At 44.6% G+C, this 25,697-nt stretch overlaps 1 protein-coding gene across 4 annotated transcripts in view; it reads right to left on the bottom strand.

Annotated features, from left to right (window-relative positions):
* Positions 1 to 22,583: 22,583 nt before the first annotated feature.
* The window catches only part of LANCL2 (LanC like glutathione S-transferase 2), a 60,833-nt gene continuing 57,719 nt past the window's right edge, over positions 22,584 to 25,697 (bottom strand). For all 4 annotated transcript variants that reach the window (XM_057731404.1, XM_057731402.1, XM_057731406.1 and 1 more), the window contains one exon: positions 22,584 to 23,069. In XM_057731404.1, the coding sequence (XP_057587387.1) occupies positions 22,954 to 23,069 (116 nt within the window). In that variant the 3' untranslated portion in view covers positions 22,584 to 22,953. The remainder of the gene's footprint in view (positions 23,070 to 25,697) is intronic.

Raw genomic sequence — 25,697 nt, 5'->3', positions numbered from 1 at the left:
TACTGAGGGCAGAGTCTGGTGGGCGGCAGGGCTCCTGTCTCCTCAGGACCCGGGACAGGCAGTCCTGCTCTCCACGCCTCTTCTCTTCGCTCCCCTGGGGAGATGCGAAGCCGGGACCCTCCTTCCAGGTGGCCCGTCCACTCGCAGAGGTGGCGGTGGAGCGGGGAGGGTCTGTGTCTCGCCCTCAGGTATCAAAAGGCCCCAGGGCCCGGTAGATCGGTTCTGGGGAGCCGTGGGAAGGCACGTCCGCGCCTCGCTCAGGCGCCCGGCCAACCGTGGCCCCCAGAACCTGCGGAGGACGCTCTGGGAGCCTTTTCCCCACCTTCTGCTCCTGCACTCGCCTCGTCGCAGTTGCGGCGAGGGCCCTGGCTTAGCCCTGGCGGTGGAGCTGGACGGGCATGGAACAGAGCTTACGCCCCGCCTCCCCTCCCCTCCCGTCCTCCTCCCTTCCCCTCCCGTCCTCCTCCCCTCCCCCCTTCTCCCCCCTCCCCCCTCCCCTCCCCTCCCCTCCTCCTCCCCTCCACTGGCCCCACCCCTCCCCAGGCTCCCAGCCCCTTCCCGACCCCGCCCTCGCCCGGAGCCCGGCTGGGGCGCGGCACCTGCGAGAGAGGGTGGGGCGGCCCCTGAGGAGGCTCCCGGAGGGGACCCTGCTTAGCCCTTCTTGGCGAAGTCCCTGCTGATATTTTTTTACTTAAAACCAAACCCATGCCTTTATTTTCAATCTAATCGTGAAAGTAATACACGCTCATTGCAGAAAATAAAGACCGTATAGGAAAGCACAAAGCAAAAGGAAAATAGAGATCACCTGCGACCTCAGTATCCCAAGACTGCAGTTGGGCGTCGCTTTCTAGGTCCCTTGCTCAGAGGACACACACCGCGGGATATTTTGTAGCTCGTTTTTCTCTAGCATTTTTCCTGGCATCTAAATATTCTCCTGCTTCTTCCCTGCAATGATTAAATATCGCACCACCGTATGGCCGCTCCGCAGCTAACTTAACCCACCCACTCTGATCGAATGTTTGGGTCGTTCCGTTTTATTTTTCATTTTTAAACAACAAGATATTTTACAGACAGAGAATAATGAGTGTAACTTTTGCGTAAGGCATGTGGTAGATGCCAGCTAGGCCCGTGTCGCCCCCAACTCCCGCCAGGCCTCGATGAGCTCCCTCCCACGCCAGCCTGGACGCCGAGAGCCCGCGGAGGACCCCGGGCTTTGGAAGCTTAGTCCCGGATGACTGTGCCGGCTGAGATCTCCTACAAACCCCCAGGACGGTGGCTGCCGTGAAAAGCCTGGCTTTATTGTGATGCGTCTCAGTTTGCTGGCGTAACTGCGGATGATGCAGACCAAATATGCCCGTATGAACGCACATGCCCACTTAGGACACAGAACAGAAGCCCCCGCGAATCTACCCCATTGCACCCCCTACCATCACCTACAGTTTACGTTTACGGTCCCCCTTCTTTTCTTCATAATTTTACCATATATGTGTTTTGCTTCACTTTTCACTTTATGATATTAATATTTCTCCAACTTGTGTTTTTGCCAAAATTGTTGCTAATTTTCCCCTATTATGAACAGAGTTGTGCTAAGCGAGCTTGTGATCACTTTTTTAAATAAATTTATTTTATTTATTTAATGGCTGCATTGAGTCTTTGTTGCTGCACACGGGCTTTCTCTAGTTGCTGCGAGCGGGGGCTACTCTTCATTGTGGTGCACAGACTCCTCATTGCAGTGGCTTCTCTTGTGGCTCACGGGCACTAGAGCGCAGGCTCAATAGTTGCGGCGCACGGGCTCAGTTGCTCCGTGGTATGTGGAATCTTCTCAGAGCAGGTCTCAAACCCGTGTCCCCTGCATTGGCAGGCGGATTCTTAACCACAGCACCACCTAGGAAGTCCTGTGATCACTTTTAATGTTCATCCGCATTTATTTCCTCAGAATAAAATCTTAGACTTAAATTGCTGGGTCAGAGCATCTGTACATCTTTTAGGGCCTTTGGTCCCTGGGTCCATTAGGAAGACTGTGCTGACCGGTCCCACCAGCCTGCTCCAGAGCCAGCGCTGCGTGTGCTCATGAGACCGAACCGGAAGCCCCGTTTGCAGTTTGTATCATTCGTTATATGAATGTTTTACCAACTGTGAGAAACACCTTCTCGAAGGGTTTCCGGTTGGCAAGACCAAGGCTGGCACGACTAAGCTCTCATGGAAAAGAGAATGTTCGGGAGAAAACATGAAATATAGCATATATTAAATATATTTATGAAATGTTAATGATATATAAACATAGCACTGAATATATACAGCATTAAGTATGTAGATACATGAAGTGTAGTTTTAAATATATATTACCAGTGGAGTAAGTAAAAGTGCTCTAAGCTGTCCACCCCCAAACACCTGTGGCACTCTTCACCTGAACATTCTTCTTCAGTTCTTTATTCAGGTGGCAGCGTCACTGTCTGGGCAGCTTCTCCCCTGTTCTTTGGGGACACACACATCCGACCTCTTGAAGTATTTGAACCAGCCCAGACCTGGCAACATCAGAGACCTCATCGCATTCTTCAGTGAGCACACTTGTACTCATCGTGGACTCTGGAGTCAAAGCATCTCTGCCACTTACTCACTGGGTAACCCCAGGTGAGGGATTCTGCACTCTGAACATTGGTTTCCTCAACTGAGCTGTGAGGATAGGAACACCTCCATTGTTGCTTGGTTTAATCCAACCCCCATTCCCTTCCCTATCTCTTCTCTAGAAGCCAGAAGAGCCACACATCATACTCATTTTCCCAGTCTCTTTGCAACAGGGGTACGGTCTTGGCCAATGATAGATACTGTAGAAGTCTACTCTGGGGCCTCTGGGAAAGATTTCACTTTTGTCGTAAATGAGACTGGAGTTGCTGGCACTGCCACATGCAGGTTCACCCTGCTTTGATCACTGATGTGACATCTGGAGCTGCAGCAGCTACCTTGTGACCATAATAGAAAGGCCAAACTGATCACAGAAATAATAGCTTTCATAGGGTTGAACCAATTCTAGGTTTTTCTTTCTTCTTTCTTTCTTTCTTTCTTTCTTTCTTTCTTTCTTTCTTTCTTCTTTCTTCTTTTCTTCTAGGTTTTTTATTGCCTGAAAAAATAAATTCCTGTTAATCAGAGATTTTCTGTAAGTAAACTTCCTGGTGGGGTGGTTGTGAGAATCACATAAATTGAATTTTTTAACAAAACACTGTACCTAACACTGCTAAGTACTCAATAAAAAGTATCTTATGATTATTTTTAGTAGTGTTAGTACCAGCTGATCTCAGTTGCCACAGGGTATTTTCAACTCTGATATATGAGCGGCCAGAAGTAAGAAAATGCTTGTTGAAGGTCATTCTCTGCTTCCAACTAGCATCAGTGACCTTGGGCAAGTCTTGAACCTCTACAGGCCTCAGTTTCTCCAGCTGCTTATAAAATAATATCAAAGTTCCTTCTCAGCTCTAAAATTATTTTATTTTATTTTCCCTAGAAATCTTTCCATCACAGGATGTAGGATCCCAACTGACGACCAGAGAAGGGTGTGGAGGACGTGTGATATTCCCAGTGCAGTTTACAAGTCCCTTAGGGCACCCTGGGACTCCCAGCCAGGCCTCTGCACATGATGCAGTACAGAGTACGAAGTACCACCTCAGAAACAGTGTTGCTCAAAATGTCCAACCTGGATATAACAGCATCTGAAGCAGTGTTATCCGACAGAAATTTTTATGATGATGGAAATTCTTGCACTGTCCAGTACAGTAGCCCTTGGCTAAATGTGGATACTGGACACTTGAAATGAGGCTAGGGAGACACAGGAACTGGATTTTGAAATTTAAGTTAATTATCATTAAACTAATTTACGTTCAAATACTCTCTGTGGCTAGTGGTTACCATACTGGACAATGTAGCTCCAGAATCCAAACCTAACCTCCAAGTTACAGTAAGTGGGAGATGGCAGAACCAGTTTCCATGGGGAAAGAATCAGACAAACTCATGGGGGAGATTTGTAAGACAACAGTCCTGGGGTCTACAGAAAGTCAATGTCATTAAAAACAAAACAAAAAGCAGGTGAGGTGGGGACTGTCCTAGGTTATGAAAAGATTAACAAAATATAAAGCAGGAACCTGGATTGGATCCCGATTGAAAACAACAACGACAGACGTAAAGCACTCCTGAGTCAGTCGGGGCACTGGACGTGGCTTGGATGCAGCATAATATTACAGAATCGTGAGTTTTCTCAGGTGTGACACTGGTGCTGTGATTATGCAGCACATTATTATTTTTAGAAGATGCATGATGAATATGAGTAAAGGGTCATAAGGCCGATGACAACTTTCTAATGTAGCAGGTGTGTGGGGGTGTGTGGGGGGGTGTGGAGAGAGAGAGAGGAAAGAGAGCACTAAAGCAAATGTGGCATATGTTTTAAAAACAGTCCTGTCATGCTTGATACTTCTTCCAAGAAAGCAGAAAATGTGCTTACTGAACTGAGCGACTTCTAAGAGATTTCCGGGCAGAACGTTCAAGATGTTGTCTGGCTGCTCCCCGCTCTTTACAGTGAAATGTGTGACAGGAGAGAAGCTTAGAGAGGCTCTTAAACACAGAGGAGTCAGGGTTGCTGGTTCTGAAAATTCTCAGACCCCTCCAGATGGCAAATGATTCTAAAAGAAAGAAATGGCTTCCAGGCAAAGATAGAACTCAGAGGACTGTCAGGAAAATATGGTATAAAGATGAAGGCGAGAGTGTAGCTGTGAAATCTTTCATTAAGAGTTTTGTTACAATATTTGTGCCACAGACAACTGTTCAGATAAACAAAAGAGCTTCTTAGGAGGGCTCTGTGCTTCTGCAGTCCAAAAGCTGATATTGCCATGGGGTGAGCATTTGTGGGGCCTTGGGAGGGGCTAAGTATATTTTTTCAGCCTCCAAGATGGCCCTCAATGGTCCGCACCTCCTGCGACTTGTGCCCTTGTCCAGTCCTTCTGCACCAAATACTGGAGAAGCGATGGCGTGTGACTCAGATGTCTGGCCATAAAAGAATGACCGTGGTCTCTCTTAGATCTTTGCTCTGGGGCATCCATGACATTTGTCATTTGCCATGTCATTTGGACTCTCAGGCAGCTCTATGGAGAGTGTACTGGATTGGGAAATGCCCCCCCTCCTCCCCATGTCCTCCCCAGACTTTATTTGGAAATAGGGTCATTTTAGTGTCATTCGTTAAGAGGAGACCATACTGGGTAAGGTAGGCCCATAATCCAATATGGCTGGTGTCCTTAGAATAGAAGGGGCCCAGAAACACACACACAGGCAAGAACATGTGTGAAGATGGAGACAGACACTGGAGTGATGTATCTGCAAGGCAGAGAGCCAGGTATGGTTGGCAACCCCAGAAGCTTCAAGATCCTCCCCTTAATCTTTAGAAAGCGTGGCTCTGCCTGCACCTTGATTCCAGACTTCTAGCTGCAAGCACTGAGAGAATACATGTTTCAAGCCACCCAGAAGGTGAATCTTTGTATGATGGCCCCAGGAAATGAACAAAGAGATGAACTGAGCCGTCCTGCCGGCAACACCAGCTTGCCAGCTCGGTGGGGGGCAGGGGGTGGGGGGGAATCTAGGAAGTTCCCTTCAGCTGTAACCTCATGATATACTCTGAGCTAGAAATGCTGGCTAAGTTGTTCTTCAGTTTCTATCCTACAGAAACAGACATGTTTATTGTTATTTTAACTGACTTTTGAGGTAACTTGCTACACAGCTAAGATTAACACTGCAAAGATCTTGGGGCACGCCATACCCTTGAATGAATGAATAAATTCATGTATTTACTTTATCATTTATTTACTCTGGTCTAGAGCTATGATGATGCCTTGGAGGCTTGTCCAGAGCAATCAACTTAAACCAGAAGTTATCAGACAGAAATGGTGGTTTGGGATATGGTATGGCCTTAAGGGTGGTTGAAAGACCAAGCTTCCCTTCCACAGGGCGTGGACCCTGAGACTTCACACCCCCCGAACGCACTACCTTTTTTCCTATTCTTTCCAAGACACAGGGCTCTCCTTTTCAGCCCTTCTTGCCCAATCACTACCGCATGTCACTGTCCCGGGTTCCCACGGTTCTTTCCAGAGCATTGTACTCTCAAGGTTCAGTTTCATTAGATCCCAATTAGAGGAAACCTCAAAAGATAAGAGCAGGGACTTCCCTGGTGGTGCAGTAGTTAAGAATCCGCCTGTCAATGCAGGGGACACGGGTTCGAGCCCTGGTCTGGGAAGATCCCACATGCTTTGGAGCAGTTAAGCCTGTGTGCCCCAACTACTGAGCCTGCGCTCTACAGCCAGCAAGCCACAACCACTGAAGCCCGTGGTCTCTAGAGCCCATGCTCCACAAGAGAAGCCACTACACTCACACACCGCAACGAAAAGTAGCCCCCGCTCACCACAACTAGAGAAAGCCTGTGCGCAGCAACGAAGACCCAACACAGCCAAAAAAACAAAGATATGAAAAAACACAGATTATGATAATGAACTTTTATGTAGCCATCACTGAACATCAACAATTTTAAGTTCACGGCCAATTTTATTTCCCCTTTTCTATTCCTTCTGGTCCCTCCCTGAGTTATTTTGAAGCAAATCTCAAACGTTTCATCCATAAGTATGTCAACATGTAGCATTCTCACATTTAATTAAAGTCAACAGTAACTCTTTAATATCATTAAAGATATAATCAGTATTTACATTTTTTCTAGATTGTCTTGCAGGTTTAAAAGAATCGTTTGTATCCAAATAATGTCACATCATAATACTGATTTCTATATCTCTTTGGATCTCTAGGTTTCCCCTCCATCTCTTTTTTGTCCCTTTGCATTTTTTTGTTTGTTTGTTTTGCTGTAAAAGAAACCAGATTGTTTGTCTTGCAGATTTACTCACAGTCTGGAATTTGCTGGTCACAGTTCCATCATCACAGTGACTCAAGTATCTCTGTGATGTTTGTATTTCTTGTAAACTGGTAGGTAGAGAAGCTTGAGCAGACTCAGGTATTTGTTTTTTTGGGTTTTTTCCCAGTTTATTTTGAAGGTCTGCTTCTGAGGTTATGGTATGTATTCCAATCAGAAGGTACACAGGGACTTCCCTGGTGGCGCAGTGGTTAAGAATCCGCCTGCCAGTGCAGGGGACACGGGTTTGAACCCTGGTCCGGGAAGATCCCACATGCCATGGAGCAACTAAGCCCGTGTGCCACAACTACTGATCCTGCGCTCTAGAGCCTGTGAGGCACAACTACTGAGCCCACGTGATGCAACTACTGAAGCCCGTGTGCCTAGGGCCCATGCTCCACAACAAGAGAAGCCACCACAATGAGAAGCCCGCTCACTGCAATGAAGAGTAGCCCTGCTTGCTGCAACTAGAGAAAGCCCACTCACAGCAAGGAAGACCAATAAATAAATAAATAAATAAACAAATAAAATTACACTCATAAAATAAAGGCAATATAGAAAAAAGATATTAGTATTAAAAAAAAAAGGTACACAATGTCCACTTGTCTCCAGATAGCAACTGACTATCATTGCTGAGACTAATTAAGGGGCAAAGCAGTAATGTTCACATTCTCTTATTCCTTCAAGTGTATCATAGGCTGAAACACTGAGAATCATGTTTGTTTGAATAGGGTATAAAATAAGAATAATAAAGCTCCTGTGCCTGATGTAATGCTGAGATTTGGAACACATCTTTTGGCTGCTGCTTGGCTGTCTCTGTCCCCTAAGCTTTAAATGTTGTGATGTCACTCTACTGGCCATTCGAATGCCTTATCTACCTCCCCTACCCTCACCTCTCAGTGGAAATGGAAATCAGTTCCATTTGTATCCTAGACCTTGAAATACCTGATGCTACAGCCATAAATTTGGGTCTGGTTGAGTCTCTACCCCACACCTCAGTAGCTGACCTCAGGAGGGGCCCAAGTGCTCAGCCCGCAGCTCCTCTCCCCGGCTCCCCAGCTGGGTTTGAAGGGCCTGGCATGGCCTGATGTTTTTTGTGCCCACAAAGGCATTCCTCTCCATCATTTCCCTGGGACTCTTCCTGAACTGTACTGAGCGCTGCCCCGCTGTCATAATCATCCCACGCGACCTCAGTAGCTCTGACCTTGGGCAGCTCTTCCAATCCCCAGTTGCCTCGTAGTGAAGCGTGCTGAGCAGCCTCTACACAGGCTTCATAAGGGCTGAGTGCGATGATGCTTATAAGCGCTTCACACGGTCCAGCCCAGCACATGATCACCAGTACCATCATACATGAGAAGGGAAATGCACTCAAGTGGTTAAAGCCATTGGATGTATGAGCCTAGAATAAAAGTGTGAAGCATCCCTGTTACTATATCCCTTGAGTAGGTTATTGGGAACATTACTGATGACTCAAAAATGTGCCAATTTTATTTTTATGTATATTTACTTTTCTTTTTTTGGGGGGGGTGCTGCGTTGGGTCTTTGTTGCTGCACATGGACTTTCTCTAGTTGCGGCGAGCAGGGGCTACTCTTAGTTGCAGTGTGAGGGCTTTTCATTGCAGCGGCTTCTCTGGTTTTGGAGCACAGGCTCTAGGCGCTCAGGCTTCAGTAGTTGCAGCACATGGGCTCAGTAGTTGTGGCTCATGGGCTCTAGAGCACAGGCTCAGTAGCTGTGGTGCACAGGTTTAGTCACTCCGAGGCACGTGGCATCTTCCCAGACCAGGAATCAAATCCATGTCCCCTGCATTGGCAGGTGGATTCTTAACCGCTGTGCCACCTGGGAAGTCCTGACATATAGTTACTTTTTATTAAAGTATAGTGGATTATAATATATTAGTTTCAGGTGTATGACACAGTGATTCAGTATTTTTATAGATTATATTCCATTTAAAGTTGTTAATAAAATATTAATAAAATATGCTGGGTGTGTGCGTGCTGCAGTGGGAGGGCAAGCATCTCCTGGAAGGACGGCCTAGCGATTCCCAGAAGAAACAGGGAAGTGCTGCTGGAACAGCAAGAAGAACTGATGAAAGCTGTCTACCTGGCGGCCGAGTTGCCCCACAGCTCTCTGAGGTGGTGCCTGCCAGCACAGAAGCAGCCACTTCCATTATGACAAACTTTTTTCCCTAGAAAATGATCTGATGTCAGTTACTTAATCCCTAATTTAAGAATAAAAGTGACAAGTATTGAATATTTGTACTCTGCTGGGGATTATTTTATTTAATCCTCCCCACAACCCTGTAGGCATTATTGAACGTGGCAGAGCCCAGACTGGAACTGAGAGAGGCTGGTGTCATAGACCATTCTTGTCGCAGTCTTCCTGCTTCTCCCTGGACTCAGAGCACTGCCTCCGTCTGCAGGCCCCACTCTTCTCCGTCCCCTCCTCCCCGGCCCCGCGCCGCCCCACCCCCGCACCTCCCCACCCCCTCCACCTCGCTGCTGCTTTTGTTGATCTTCAAGGTCTGTTCTTCCAGAGATGGCAAATATTTGTGATGGTAAAACAACTGAGAAACTATGGGATTTTACAAATACAACATTTTTCAATTATGTATTTTTCTAGTTGACAAAAATAAAAAGGCTTTCTCTATGGGATAAAATGTTAGTAAGATCATTCAATGTGAGAAAACTTCAAAAACCGGTCTGGGCACTAACAGCACCCACCCCTCACGAGACCCTGTTTCAACACGTAGCAGTGACGCGGCTAGCGCAGTAACGGGACGTTTCAATTCTGCTCAGGATGTGATGATCACGACGGCGGGGCAGTGCTCAGTACAGTTCAGGAAGAGTCCCAGGGAAATGATGGAGATGAATGCCCTCTTGGGCACAAAAAACATCAGGCCATGCCAGACCCTTCAAACCCAGCTGGGGAGCCGGGAAGAGGAGCTGCAGGCTGAGCACTTGGGCCCCTCCTGAGGTCAGCAGGCAGCCTGTCCCCCAGGAGATGCCCAAAGAGCATGAAATCAAGGGGGATGAAAGAGGCACATGCTGAAGAAGCCCAAAAGCAGATGAACGGGGGAGCAATGACTGAGAAGAGGGAGCCCTGAGCCTGCAGCAAGAAGGGCAGGAGCCCCCCTGGCAGCTACCCAGACCCTGCCCTCGGCCTCTGGGGGACAGGAAGGGGGCTGACCCACGTCCCCCGACATTAGATACCTCCCCACCTGCCCAGCAGCGTCATGGCCTCCTCCCCTTCCCAGTACCAAACTGGAGCCTTCTTTTCTGGACAGAGTTCTGGTCTTTGGCTCAGAGGACACAAAATCTAGGTGAAGGCTGCAGTGCCATCCAGTTCAGGCAGCTGTCCAGCTTTCTTCCTCATGGAAGGGTGGTTCTGCAGGGACTGATGGGCCCCAGACACTGATCCCAGCGCTTCCCCAACTGGAAGATCCAGCCCGCTCAGCACCACGGAGGGCCAGAATTTCCAATCAGCTTCTGCAGCATCTAACTAGTGGACCCTCTAATATGAAAGACAGAAACTAAAGCCAACAGACAGGAAAAGCAGTTCTGATAAACCAAAAAGCAAGGTGGAAATGGCTGGAAAAACAGTCCTCTTCCTGATCGGTCTCAGCATGTCCAGACCGGCCGTTCTGGAGTGACCAGAGGAACCAGGAGTAGAACCGAGAAGATGCTTTCCTAAAGTGTGGGGTCCCCAGGGCAGCTCAGTACCAGCCTAGCACTTGTCAGAAAACGAATTCTCAGGCCCTACACCAGACCTACTGCATCAGACCCTAGCCCAGCAATCCGTGTCCTAACAAAGTCTCCATGGGATTGCTGAGTAAAGTCTGAGCCCCTCATCCTCTTCCCACTCTCCTGGGCAACATTCACACTTTTTCTCCTCTCCTCAAATCCCACACCTCCTCCCCCTCCGTCTTCACTCAGCAGATGTTGCCTCACTTCCCACGTCAAGGAGACAAGGGAAGAAGCCAGAGGACTTCCACAGGTCTCTCCACCACCACCCACCCTTTGCCTCCATGCCCATCTGTTACCCAAAGGTTCCTCTCTGGCCAACCTGCTGCCTGGGTTGCAGCAGTGATGCCCACCTGACGACATCACTCCAGCCTGACCCCTCCCTTTCTGTTCTATATCATTTGTTTAAAAAGCACCCATTGGTGGAGAGAAAAGATGGCGGCGAAGTAGAGAGACGTGGAGTGCATCCCTCTCCACAGATGCATTGGGACTGCACGGAAGGACGCAGTGATTCCCACAGAGAACCAGCTGAACACCAGCAGACGGCCTCGGACACCAGAGAGGGCTGTGGGGAGCCCGACATAGCCGGTAGGGAGGCATCTACGATGGCTCAAAGAGGGTGAAGCGGCGGAGCTGTGGCAGATGGGAGGGAGTGAGAAACATACGGAGGGTCCGCAGCGCAGCTCAGCGCTCCGGGACCGAGACATCGATCCGTGGCTGAACGGAGGGTCCGGGAGCGGGAGCGTGGGAACCGGAGAGCTGGTTCAGGGTGAGAAACATTGTTGCCAGTAGGGTGACGGACCGAGGAGGACGGGAGGGAGGAGGTCCGCGGAGAGGAGTGCCCGTCCCTGAGAGCTGCCCGGCCATGATGGCGGCTGGAGGCTGCAGGCTCACCAGCGGCGGGGAGGGGCCGCGCGCCATAGCCTCTCCCTCTCTTTCGGCGCCTCTGCAACAGGCAGTGGAGAGACACCCTGCGGGCCACCTAAGGCGCTCAAGGATAACAAGCACCCTCAGGCACTCGGGCGGGGCTAGATTAAAACCCCTTGCAACGCCAGCAGCAGGGAGGCTGCCGAGAGAAAAACAAAAAAACAAAAAAACAACAGCATCAAAAAGAAAAAAAAACCCCGAGAGAGGCCCAACTCTAAGACTTTCTGTTTACGCCTGAGCCACCAGCGCCCTCTGCAACAGGCACCTCCAAGCCTGACTGAAACAACAGTGCGCCACTGCTCACTCCCTCCCAGGAGAAGGAGCCACTATTGTACCCTCTCCCTCCCCACACACTGACCCTTACAGACGAACAATAAAGGAACCTCTGCTGGTCACAGAATAACGCAAAAAAAACCCAAGGCAAGGAGAAGGACACTTACAGCTGAGACGCTAAGGAAACAGAAATAGTACTATCAATACCTATTGAACTGGTCCATTCTGGGATCAGTTCTGGATTTTTTTTTTTTCTCTCTCTCTCTCTTTTTTTTTTTTTTGATTTATTAAATACGATCTTAGCCCTAAGAGATCTACAAGTTTTATAACATAATTTTTAATGATATTTTTTATTCTTTTTTTTTTTTTTTGCCTTTTTATATACTTCTATATCTAGCTAAGTTTTTGGTAGTATGGACAAAATATCTCTCATACTTTCCTTTCATCCCTATCTTTTATACATTTCTATTCCTTTCTTTTTATTTGCATATTTCCAACCACATTACGCTCTTCTGTTCCCCTTTCTTCCAGCCATTTTAAGTTTATTTTATCTTAACATACTTATAAGCAACACTATCGTTCTGCTCAGACTCCTTGCTCTATTCTCCAGATGATGCACTGCCTTGGTATTTAATATTAGGCTTTTGTCTTTATCTTAGTTCTTAGTACAGTTGTCTAATTACATTCTGAGAATCTCCATTCTCTCTGGTGGTACTCCGGCTCTTTTCTATATTTGATCCTAGCTCACAAAATCTCCCTGGATTGATGTTTGTATGTGTAGGGTGTTATTTGTTGTTTGTTTGCTTTTGCTTTTGTCTCTGATTTGTTCTGTTTCAGTTGTCAATTTCTGCTGGGTTTCTCTTTGAATATCTGATAGCACACTGGGGTTCTGTCAGGTCTTTCTAGAGCCTTATGTCCTAATGGATTCAGTAATTGTGTGTCTTATACATGTATGTGTTTCCTAGACTTAATATTCATTTAATCCAATACTTGGACATTAGCCTGAGGCTTGGACAGTCTTCTATAAACACCTCTATCACCAGGACAAGCAACCCCAAAAGTTTGGACAACCATGAGGAAACAAAGAAACACCATGCAGGCAAAGGAGCAGGAAAAAAACCCACAAGACCAAATAAATGAAGAGGAAATAGGAAAAATGCCTGAAAAAGAATTCAGAGTAATGATAGTAAAAATGATACAAAATCTCGATAACAAAATAGAGAAAGTACAAGAAACAGTTCATAAGAACTCAGAAAAACAAACAGCAATGGATAACAAAATAACTGAAATTAAAAATACTCTAGATGCTCTAACCAGCAGAATGACTGAGGCAGAAAAACGAATAAGTGAGTTGGAAGATAGAATGGGGGAAGTAACTGCCACAGAGCAGGAAAAAGAAAAAAGAATAAAAAGATTAGAAGACAGTCTCAGAGACCTCAGTGATAACCTTAAACGTACCAACATTCGAATTATAGGCATCCCAGAAGAAGAAGAAAACAAGAAAGGGTCTGAGAAAATCTTTGAAGAGGTTCTAGTGGAAAACTTCCCCAACATGGGAAAGGAAATGATTAACCAAGTCCAAGAAGCACAGAGAGTCCCATACAGAATAAACCCAAGGAGAAATACACCAAGACACATATTAATCAAACTAATGACAATTAAACACAAAGGAAAAATATGAAAAGCAGCAAGAGAAAAGCAACAAACAACATATAAGGGAAAACCCATAAGGATAACAGCTGACCTTTCTACAGAAACTCTGCAGGCCAGAAGGGAATGGCAGGATATACTGAAAGTCCTGAAAGAGAGAAACCTACAGCCAAGAATACTCTACCCAGCAAGAATCTCATTCAGATTTGAGGGAGAAATCAAAAGCTTTCCAAACAAGCAAAAGTTAAAGAGAATTCAGCACCACCAAACCAGCCTTACAACAAATGCCAAAGGAACTTCTCTAAGTAGGAAACACAAGAAAAGGAAAACACCTACAAATACAAACCCAAAACAATTAAGAAAATGGTCATTGGAACACACATGTCAATAATCACCTTAAATGTAAATGGATTAAATGCTCCAACCAAAAGACACAGACTGGCTGAATGGATACAAAAACAAGACCCTTCTATATGCTGCCTACAAGAAATCCACTTCAGACCAAGGGATACATATAGACTGAAAGTCAAGGGATGGAAAAAGATATTCCATGCAAATGGAAGTCAAAAGAAAGCTGGAGTAGCAATACTCATATCAGACAAATTAGACTTGAAAGTAAAGACTATTAAAAGAGACAAGGAAGGACACTATATAATGATCAAGGGATCCATCCAAGAAGAACATATCACAATGGTAAATATCTATGCCCCCAATATAGGAGCACCTCAATACATAAGGCAAATGCTAACAGCTATAAAAGGGGACATCGACAGGAACACAATAATAGTGGGAGACTTGAACACCCCACTTACATCAATGGACAGATCATCCAAACAGAAAATAAATAAGGACACACAGGCTTTAAATGACACATTAGACTATCTCGACTTAATTGATATTTATAGGACATTCCATCCAAAAACGATAGACTACACTTTCTTCTCAAGTGCACATGGAACATTTTCTAGGATAGATCACATCTTGGGTCACAAATCAAACCTCAGCAAATTCAAGAAAATTGAAATCATATCAAGCATCTTCTCAGACCACAACGCCATGAGAATAGATATCAATTACAGGAAAAAAACTGCAAAAAATACAAACACAAGGAGGCTAAACAATTCACTCTTAAACAACCAAGGAATCACTAAAGAAATCAAAGAGGAAATAAAAAAATATCTAGAAACAAATGACAACGAAAACACAACAACCCAAAACCTATGGGATGCAGCAAAAGCAGTTCTAAGGGGGAAGTTTATAGCAATACAGTCCTACCTTAAGAAACAAGAAAATGATCGAATACACAACCTAACCTTACACCTCAAACAACTAGAGAAAGAAGAACAAAGAAACCCCAAAGTGAGCAGAAGGAAAGAAATCATAAAGATCAGAGCAGAAATAAATGAAAAAGAAAGGAAAGAAACCATAAGAAAAATAAATAAAACTAAAAGCTGGTTCTTTGAGAAGATTAACAAAATTGATAAACCATTAGCCAGACTCATCAAGAAAAAAAGGGAGAAGATGCAAATCAACAGAATTAGAAATGAAAAAGGAGAAGTCACAACGGACACCTCAGAAATACAAAACATCATGAGAGACTACTACAAGCAACTATATGCCAATCAATTGGATAACCTGGAAGAAATGGATACATTCTTAGAAAAATACAATCTTCCAAGACTGAACCAGGAAGAAATAGAAACCATGAACAGACCAATCACAAGTACGGAAATTGAGGCAGTGATTAAAAATCTCCCAACACACAAAAGCCCAGGACCAGATGGATTCACGGGCGAATTCTATCAAACATTTCAAGAAGAGTTAACACCTATCCTTCTCAAACTCTTCCAAAATATTGCAGAAGGCGGAGCACTCCCAAACTCATTCTACGAGGCTACCATCACCCTGATACCAAAACCAGGCAAAGATGTCACAAAAAAAGAAAACTACAGACCAATATCACTGATGAATATAGATGCAAAAATCCTCAACAAAATACTAGCTAACAGACTGCAACAGCACATTAAAAAAATCATACACCATGATCAAGTGGGGTTTATCCCTGGGATGCAAGGATTCTTCAATATACACAAATCAATCAACGTGATACATCATATCAACAACTTGAAGGATAAAAATCATATGATCATTTCAATAGATGCAGAAAAAGCTTTTGACAAAGTTCAACATCCATTTATGATAAAAGCTCTCCAGAAAATGGGCATAGAAGGAAATTACCTCAACATAATAAAAGCCATATATGAAAAACCAAAAGCCAGCATCGTTCTCAATGGGGAAAAACTGGAAGAATTCCCTCTAAGAATAGGAACAAGACAAGGGTGTCCACTCTCACCACTATTATTCAACATAGTTTTGGAAGTTTTAGCCACAGCAATCAGAGAAGAAAAAGAAATTAAAGGAATCCAAACTGGAAAAGAAGAAGTAAAATGGTCACTCTTTGCAGATGACATGATATTATATATAGAAAACCCTAAAGACTCTACCAGAAAACTGCTAGCACTAATTGATGAGTTTAGTAAAGTAGCAGGATACAAAATTAATGCACAGAAATCTCCTGCATTCCTATACACTAACAACGGAAGAGCAGAAAGAGAAATTAAGGAAACTCTCCCATTCACCATTGCAACCAAAAGAATAAAATACCTAGGAATAAACCTGCCTAAGGAGGCAAAAGATCTGTATGCAGAAAACTTTAAGACATTGTTGAAAGAAATCAAAGACGACACAAACAGATGGAGGGACATGCCATGTTCCTGGATTGGAAGAATCAACATCGTGAAAATGACTGTACTACCCAAAGCAATTTACAGATTCAATGCAATCCCCATCAAATTACCAATGGCATTTTTCACAGAACTAGAACAAGAAATCTTATGATTTGTATGGAAACGCAAAAGACCCCGAATAGCCAAAGCAATCTTGAGAAGGAAAAATGGAGTTGGTGGAATCAGGCTTCCTGACTTCAAACTATACTACAAGGCCATAGTGATCAAGACAGTATGGTACTGGCACAAAAATAGAAAGGAAGATCAATGGAATAGAATAGAGAACTCAGAAGTAAGCCCAAACACATATGGGCACCTTATCTTTGACAAAGGAGGCACGAGTATACAATGGAAAAAAGACAGCCTCTTCAATAAGTGGTGCTGGGAAAATTGGACAGCAACATGTAAAAGAATGAAATTAGAACACTTCCTAACACCATACACAAAAATAAACTCGAAATGGATTAAAGACCTACATGTAAGGCCAGACACTATAAAACTCCTAGAGGAAAACCTAGGCAGAACACTCTATGACATCCATCAAAGCAACATCCTTTTTGACCCACCTCCTAGAATCAGGGAAATAAAATCAAGAATAAATGAATGGGACCTCATGAAACTTAAAAGCTTTTGCACAGCAAAAGAAACCATAAACAAGACTAAAAGGCAACCCTCAGAATGGGAAAAAATAATTGCCTATGAAACAACAGACAAAGGATTAACCTCCAAAATATACAAGCAGCTCATGAAGCTTAATACCAAAAAAGCAAATAACCCAATCCACAAATGGGCAGAAGACCTAAATAGACATTTCTCCAAAGAAGACATACAGATGGCCAACAAACACATGAAAAGATGCTCAACATCACTCATCATCAGAGAAATGCAAGTCAAAGCCACAATGAGGTATCACCTCACACCAATCAGAATGGCCATCATCACAAAGTCTGGAAACCACAAATGTTGGAGAGGGTGTGGAGAAAAGGGAACTCTCCTGCACTGTTGGTGGGACTGTAAGTTGGTACAGCCACTATGGAAAACAATTTGGAGGTTCCTTAAAAAACTACAAATAGAACTACCATATGATCCAGTAATCCCACTCCTGGGCATATACCCAAAGAAAACCATAATCCCAAAAGAAACTTGTACCATAATGTTTATTGCAGCACTCTTTACAATAGCTAGGACATGGAAGCAACCTAAATGCCCATCAACAAATGAATGGATACAGAAGATGTGGCATATATATACAATGGAATATTACTCAGCTATAAAAAGGGATGAGATGGAGCTATATGTAATGAGGTGGATAGAACTACAATCTGTCATACATAGTGAAGTAAGTCAGAAAGAGAAGGACAAATATTGTATGCTAACTCACGTATACGGAATCTAAAAATGGTCCTGATGAACTCAGTGACAAGAATAAGGATGCAGATACAGAGAATGGAGTTGAGAACTCGAGGTATGGGAGGGGGCGGGGGGTGAAGGGGAAACTGAGACGAAGCGAGAGAGTAGCACAGACATATATATACTACCAACTGTAAAATAGTCAGTGGGAAGTTGTTGTATAACAAAGGGAGTCCAGCTCGAGGATGGAAGATGCCTTGGAGGACTGGGGCAGGGAGGGTGGGGGGGACTCGAAGGGGGGGGTCGGGGAAGGGAGGGAGTATGGGGATGTGTGTATGGAAACAGATGATTGAATCTGGTGTACCCCCCCAAAAAAAAAATTAAAAAAATTTAAAAAAAAAAAAAAAAAAAAGCACCCATTGGATCACATTGGTTTACAAATACGCTGTTATTTTTCTGGAAAAAAAAAAAGTTTTTTCTCGATCCTAGTTTTCTCACCAACTGTGGCCCCATTTCTTTCCTCTGAGCATAGGAAGATAATGTCCTTCCTATGCTCAAGCCCTCCAGTGGCTTTGTACTTCACCCAGAGTAAAAGCCTCAGAATGGCCTTCCTCCCTCCTCCCCTGTCTGCTCACTCACTCAGCTCTTGAACAGGGCACGCCCTCTGTCGGATGCTCTTTCCCCAGATACAAGTCTAACTCCTTTAATTTCTTCAAGTCTTGGCTCAAATGTCTGTCTCTAGGCTTACTCTGACCATCCTGTTTAAAGTTGTGTTCTCGCCACCACTGTCAATCTCTCTTATTTTGTTTTACACTGTCTTTTTTTCCATATTATTTATTACCTTACAACACAGGAGAAAGTTTGCTTACTTAGGCTTTGTCGCTCCCTGCTATATCGCAAACTCTACAAGACTTTTTGACTGTTTTGATCACTGATGTTTTCCAAGTGCCTAGAATAATGTGTGGCATTGAATAAGCACTTAATGACTATGTGTTGAGTAAATTAACATCCTCAAAGAGAGGAGATATTACAACAAGAGATAAGAAGAGGATATACACAAAAGATATCCTGAGAACAAGAAAAATTCCTGGAAATAAACACACAATGGAAGGATTTGAAAAAGAAGCTGAAATCCCTTGGAAAGGAAAGCAACAAGGTGGAGGGGGAAAAACCTTAAGAAATAATTCAAAAAAACGTCCTAGAATTGAAACACATTTCCGATTGGAAGGGCCTACAAAGAGCCCAGGACTAGGCTCATTACCATGACAGAGAAAAATTCTACAACTCGCAAAGGGATCACATCAAAACACAGGATCTGAGCACAAAGAAGCAAGAATCGCTGTGGCTCTGAGGTTCTCAGAGGTAACACTGGAAGCTAGAAGCCAGTATGATGCCTTGAAATTTCAGGAGGAAAGTGACTTCCAGCACAGAATTCTCTAAACAATCTGTGCCTTAAGTGTCAGGGCAGAACAATGACAGCCTTCGGGCAGGCAAGATCTCAGAACTTTCAGTTCAGCTGCAGGGAGCATGGTCCTTCTTGCTAGTGGAGAGTCTCTAGGGGCAGGGCTGTCCTGGTTCATGACGCCTCTTTTAGTTCCCAGCAGTCAAGCATAAAGTGTTTGCTAACTTCCCTATAGCCTCTGTGGTGAAATGGTTTGAAAATCTGGCCTGCTCAGTTCTTGGGACTGTGGGGAATATTTACATGATTATGGGTAGATGTATGATTTTGCTGGTTGGTACATGTTTTATTCTCTCATGAACAATGCTTTGAGTGGGGTAAGATCCCTGTTAACATGTGACCAGCACTGCATCCCATCCTACGAAAGCCACAAGAGTGGTCCTGCACTGAGCCTGAGCTCACCAGGGCTCACCTCCTGCAGGCACTCATCAAGGGCGGACTGTGAGCTGCACTGGCACGGTTAGCATTTCCCTCTCAGCACCGAGCACCAGGCCTGGCATGCTGCAGGTGTGCAACAAACATCTGCTGGATGGAGAAATGGAGCCTCCCATCTCCAAGCTGGAGAGGGAAATGGGGGCAGGGGCCTTGAAGGAGCCTGCAACCTTCCTCTGATCAGGAAAAGCAATGATGCAGCACAGCCTTCCAGGGCTACCAGCCAGTTCAACAGAGGCTGACAGGCACTGGAGGTGACAGTCACGTTGGAATTGACACCTGGCTCTCCTCCAGACGTGATGTGGAAAAATTGAGACCTGAATGGAAGAGCCCCTTGAAACTTCAGCAAAGAGACTGGGAAGGAGTAAAGACAGTCTGTAAAAACTGTGTTTAGGGAACCTGAACTTCACACCAGGGTCCTGCTTTTGTGAATTTAGCAAGTGAAATAATAGCTGTGAGAGTGCCTTATGAAGTGAAGAGTCGTATGGAGTTGCACTGAATGGTTCCAGGGACCCAGGAAGGCAGGGGTACAGATGACACAGCCTCTCCCAGGTTTCAATTTCTTACCTTCTGTGTTGGGCATGCAGGGGAAGAGGTACTGAGTCCAAGTCAGAAGTATGGCCACTAGCCAGAACTGTCGGGTCTGAACCCTGACTCTCCCTAATTCCAGCTGTGACCCTGGGCAAGGCCAACAGCTTTCTCATTTGTAAAACAGTGATGAGAGCAGTGCCCACCCCCAGCCGTGCTGTGACTCCCCAGCCGTGCTGTGACTGTTTGGGGAGGCTGTAAGTGTAAAGGCCTATCACACGTGCACGCTCAAGACAGGCTTCTCTTAGTACTACCCAGGTTTCAGAGGGCCTTGGAATAAAAAAAAAGAAAAGCCGTCATTCTAGTGAATTATCTAGGACAGCATAACATGAGCAATGGCTGCATTTTCCGTGAGGAAGGCAATCTTCAGAATGGTGATCAAGGCTCCTAACTGTCGCTCTCGAAAGCAGAGGTGAGAACAGACGAAGACCCCATGAGTGTCACAACAAAACCGTTTTTACTAAGTACCGAACCAGGGAACCCCACACGCTTTTTGTGGACATCAACTTTTTTCCCTTTATATATTAAAATGGAATTGTGCATACAAATTATTTTAAAAACTCAGACACGTCTTGGAGGACACAAACAAATCTAAGGAATCACTGTGAGATGCTCTGAGATCCGAATTCACACGCTTATTAGAACCACTAGACCAGCTTTGGGCATCCTCTGGCCTGCTGCCTCTGAGGACTGAGAGCCGGACCCGGCGGTGTGCGGCTGCCTGTGTCATGACCCAGCAAGTGGGTTAACATAGAGTCACAGACTGTGCCTCTATGAACATCTAGTGGGTAAGCAAGAAGCTGTCAATCCAGCTGGCTCCTAGAAACCCCGTAAATAAAATCTCCTCCCCTAACCTCACAAGTGCTCTTTCTTCCCTCAGTGTGTTAGTCAGAAACAAGCTGAACATACAGGGCAAGATGCCCAGGTAACGAAGGGTCACCCTCACTGCTTCTGGTCAGGAGACACGTGCCCAGAACCAGGGCCTCCACGAAGCTGCTCCCTCGTGCTGAGGGGGGTGATTCCTCTGCAGCCCCACTGGCCTCCCCTGAGAAGTGAGACAGTGTGAGTAAAACTGCGCTGAAGCCCTGAGGGCTGCCGCTGAGGTCTGGCCGAGATGGTAGCGGTGCGGCTGGGCTGAGCTGCGACACCAGGGGAGCTCTCCTGACAGCAGCCCTTCAGCTCACTCACATCCCGCCTACAGGTCCTGGAGAGCTGGGCTGCCTGATATGCATTTGAGCAGGCCCAGGAAACTGGTTAAAATACAGCCAGGAGGATTTATACCCATGGAAGTCATCAACCTATCTTGAAAAGAATAGTTGTGACTCAGAAACGAGGGTCTGCAATGAAGAGACTCGTGAGGCATCACTGAGAAACCAGAGGGCACGTTAGGGTGTCTGCCCCACAAACAAGGCTCAGCAGCATCCTAAGGACCGCACACATGCGAAGAAATCTGTCTTCTACGTCGACATTCTTCTTTCTCCTTTATGAAAGGAGTGGAAACTAGGGCTGAGAAACATCTGACAATCCCTTGCTGATAAAGACCAGACCATCAGAGAGACCTATCAGGCCTTAGCTCGTAAGATGAGAATTCTGTAGAAAGTCCTAGACCACTCATACCATGACAACAAAACTCTTCTAAAAAGAGATATACATGGTAAAATTATTGAGGGTATGCTAATCCAAATTAATGCCCAATCTTAAAATAAGAAATGTCAGACAATATCATAATTTTCTTGGTTAGAAGACTGTTTCCCATACACATAAATGCAGACTAGTACTTCGTGCTTAATAATTTCATCAAAAGTGATATTTTTATCATCCAAATAGCAGACAAAAATAAGGACTATATTCATCCCAGATTTGTACTTTGATAACAAATTTTGAAGTAAGTTTAATTGGAGGGACGTGGGAATACATGAATATCCTTCTGCTTATTATCCATCTGGAATTGTATTCACTGAATTTATAACTCTAAGTTATAATGTTGATAAAAGTGAGGTGCCGTCTGTTTTAATAATACACACTGAATCTAGACTTGCCAACCCTTAGTCACTGCTACCTGATTTACAATGTGGCCACAAAAGGCTTCTCTTACATGTCCCTGGTGTCACGAGTCCACTCCACAAGCTGCCCTGGAGTGCAAGGAGGGTCCGGAACGTCACACAAAGGGCCTGAGAATGGGAGCCCCAGCAGAGCTGCAATGCACCTCCTCTGGCTTCTTAAACACACTAAGGTGAGCACAAAACGCAAAGAGGGAGCGTTTGACCACCTGGTGGAAAGGCTCACCACCCCCTACTCCAGCAAACCCCCTCTGCTTGTGCTATTTCTTTTCAGTTCTGGAGTGGTCTTCCTCTCATGCTCATCTGAAAGGTACCCACAGAAAGTCTTACCACAGGGACATCACTGCAGAGAATCTTCTGTTACATAAGACAGACACCACATGCCTATCTCCTGTTTGTCAGTACAGAAAACACTCCACTTTAAATATTATGTACAGAGAAGTGGCTGCCGCGTGCCCTCACGCACAGCCAGCTCAGGCTCGTGGACAGAGAAGGGCTTCCGTTTAGAACAACCTATACCTACAGACAGCAAACACCAAGAGACATGCACACACGACAGAGAATTGGACATGGAGAATTCATATTTTACACCAGCGAGGGGACGCTGTCACAGAATGTTGTGGGATGGTCTGTCAGCACACTCTGACACGGGGGTCTGGGGAGGTGTCTGCGTCTCCTTTTTCTCCCTCTTTCAGGATTCACTGTTGGTTCTGTGTCAGGCACTAAGCAACCTGGTGGCTTCTGGTCCAGTTGGGTCTCTTAGTCGTCTTTTTGCCCCTTTGTATCCCTCTGTGAAGAGCCGAGTTCAAATGCTGGAAACCGTGATGCCTCTGGGGCCAGGACGTCGGAGAGGAAGTGAATGGTGCCAGCCATACCTGCAGCGCAAAACATGGTCCTTCGTGAGAAAGGGTGCGTGGCAGGGTCCTAAACTGAGTGACCTTTAATCACTGCCTTTATCAGGCTGTAAGGATGTGGGAAAAGGTGGGGAGGACTTCAAAAATAACTTCATACACACGAAAAGGAAATTCTTATATTAGCACCCAGCAGGTAATACCAGTTTCCTTCACTATCTTATTTTTAAAAATTGGTTTCTAAGCTTTAATCTTGTATCTCGACACTTTAAGATGATTTCACAGAATTTCTAACAAAAGAGTTAAAGGCACTGCTACTGTGATATTTCAACTCTCAGAGCCTTGATGTTTCTATTCCAAACGGAAGGTTGCATTTTTATATCTTCTTTAGGTTTTAAAAATGTTATTTTAAAACGAACTTTACTTACTTAGTCAAAGCCCCCCCACGCCAATCACTGCAGTAACTCAGCAGCCTACCCCAAGGATCCCTGGGCGGGAGGGGATCCTCCACAAGAGGCCCCGGGTGCTGGGGGCCCTTCCAGCCTAGTGGCCTCCACACATGCGCTCACCCATCTGACAAGAACCTAGTTAGTGTATCCTGCCTGGCCTGTGTGAGGCACAGGGGCCCAGAAGAATCCAAGAGCTTCCCAGCCTCTAGGGAGGGTATGTTCAAAGATTTTTACCCACTGGGGCTTTGAATTTGCCATTATAAACTTAAGAATTTATGAACCTGAATGAACTGCATTTAGAGTTCAGGTATTAACTCTGTTATATCTGATACAAACACACCTCATTTTTATGCCACCAAAGACGAAAATTTTTATTCTGAGAAACATTTTTTCATTATGGTTTCTTTGAATATTAAAAGGATCTTATCCTGCAAAAGATAATGATAAATGCTCTAATTTTTGCTCATTTATCTATTATATGATTAAAATATTACCAATAGCAGAAATAAAATATGGCATATCACTACAGACAATTCAGACATCAAAAAGATAATGAAGGAATGCCACCAAAGCTCAAGTGCACATAAATTTGACCCTGCAAGTGAAACAGAGCAATATCTTGAAAATACAAACTACTAAAACTCACTGAATATGAAACAGACAACTTGAACAGCCTTGTAACCTATTAAACAAATTGAATTTATAAATTTAAAACTCCCGAAAAAGAAATTTCTAGGCTAGGAAGATTCACTGAAGAATGCTACCAAAGATTTAAATTAGAATTCTTCCACCAATTAATACACAACATATTACAGAAAACAGAGAAGATACTTTCCAATACAGTTTATTAGGCCAGTATTAGCCAGATAGAAAAACCATACAAAGACAGTATAAAAAAGGAAAACTACAGGCCAATATTCCTCATAAATACAGATGCAAAAATCCTCAACAAAATACTACCAAATATAATTCTGCAATACATAAAAAAGAACCGTACACTATGGCGTAGTAAGGTTTATTCCAGAGATGCAAGGTTGGCTTAATACTTAAAAATGAACCAATGTGGGACTTCCTAGGTGGCGCAGTGGTTAAGAATCCACCTGCCAATGCAGAGGACACAGGTTCGATCCCTGGCCCAGGAAGATACCACATGCTGCGGAGCAACTAAGCCCGTGTGCCACAACTATTGAGCCTGTGCTCTAGAGCCCGTGAGCCACAACTATTGAGTCCATGTGCCGCAGCTACTGAAGCCCACGCGCCTACACGCGCCTAGAGTCCGTGCTCTGCAACAAGAGAAGCCACGGCAATGAGGAGCCTGCGCACCACAATGAAGAGTAGCCCCCACTCACCACAACTAGAGAAAGCCTGTGTGTAGCAACGAAGACCCAACACAGCCAATGAATAAATAAATAAATTTATTAAAAAAAAAAAAGAACCAATGTAATCCACAATGCTAAGAGGCTGAAGAAGAAAAACTGCATGATGTCATCAATTGATGCAAGAAAAGAACCTGACAAGATTCAACACACATCTATTATTTGATTTTTTAAAAAGTATTCAATCATTTATTCCTTTTGAAATTTATTTTGGAATTACTATAAAATGTGGCTCTAAGGTAATTAAAAAGTTATCATCAATTCATCCCAACATGATTTAACCTTTGCCCTCTGGTTTCTGAGGCTTATGTTCCAAATTACCACTTCACACACACACACACACACACACACACACACACACACACACACACACACACCCCCCCCAAAGAATATCTGAGTCTCTGTAGGACTTCTGTTTTGTTTTCCTGAATTATATTCTATGTATTGTGCCTGCAACAGACTCTTATTGTGTTTGGTTTTTTACTGCTCGTTTTTCAGAACTTTCTTCAATATTTTCTTATTATTTTTCTATGACTTAAATGATTAAATGTATTTAAATAACTTGAGTTTGCTGTGAATAGATCAATACTATATGTACAATATCACAGGTGAAATGCAGAGGAGTAAATTTAGTATTTCTTCCATTACTGAGCAGCAACCAGTATATGAACATACACTTCACAAAAGATCTAAAAATACTTGGAAGAAGTTCACAGGAGCACAAAACAGGCAAGGTAAAGAGACTCAACGTAATTTTCAGCAATGAACGACTCTGCGCACAGCATTTACCAGCTGTGCAGCGATTACTGAGTAAGATCAACTGTGAT

Source organism: Hippopotamus amphibius, chromosome 4 (assembly GCF_030028045.1).
Source record: "Hippopotamus amphibius kiboko isolate mHipAmp2 chromosome 4, mHipAmp2.hap2, whole genome shotgun sequence".
Lineage (NCBI taxonomy): Eukaryota > Metazoa > Chordata > Mammalia > Artiodactyla > Hippopotamidae > Hippopotamus > Hippopotamus amphibius.
The sequence above is the reverse complement of the archived record's forward strand: the minus strand, read 5'-3'. Positions and strand labels throughout refer to the sequence as shown.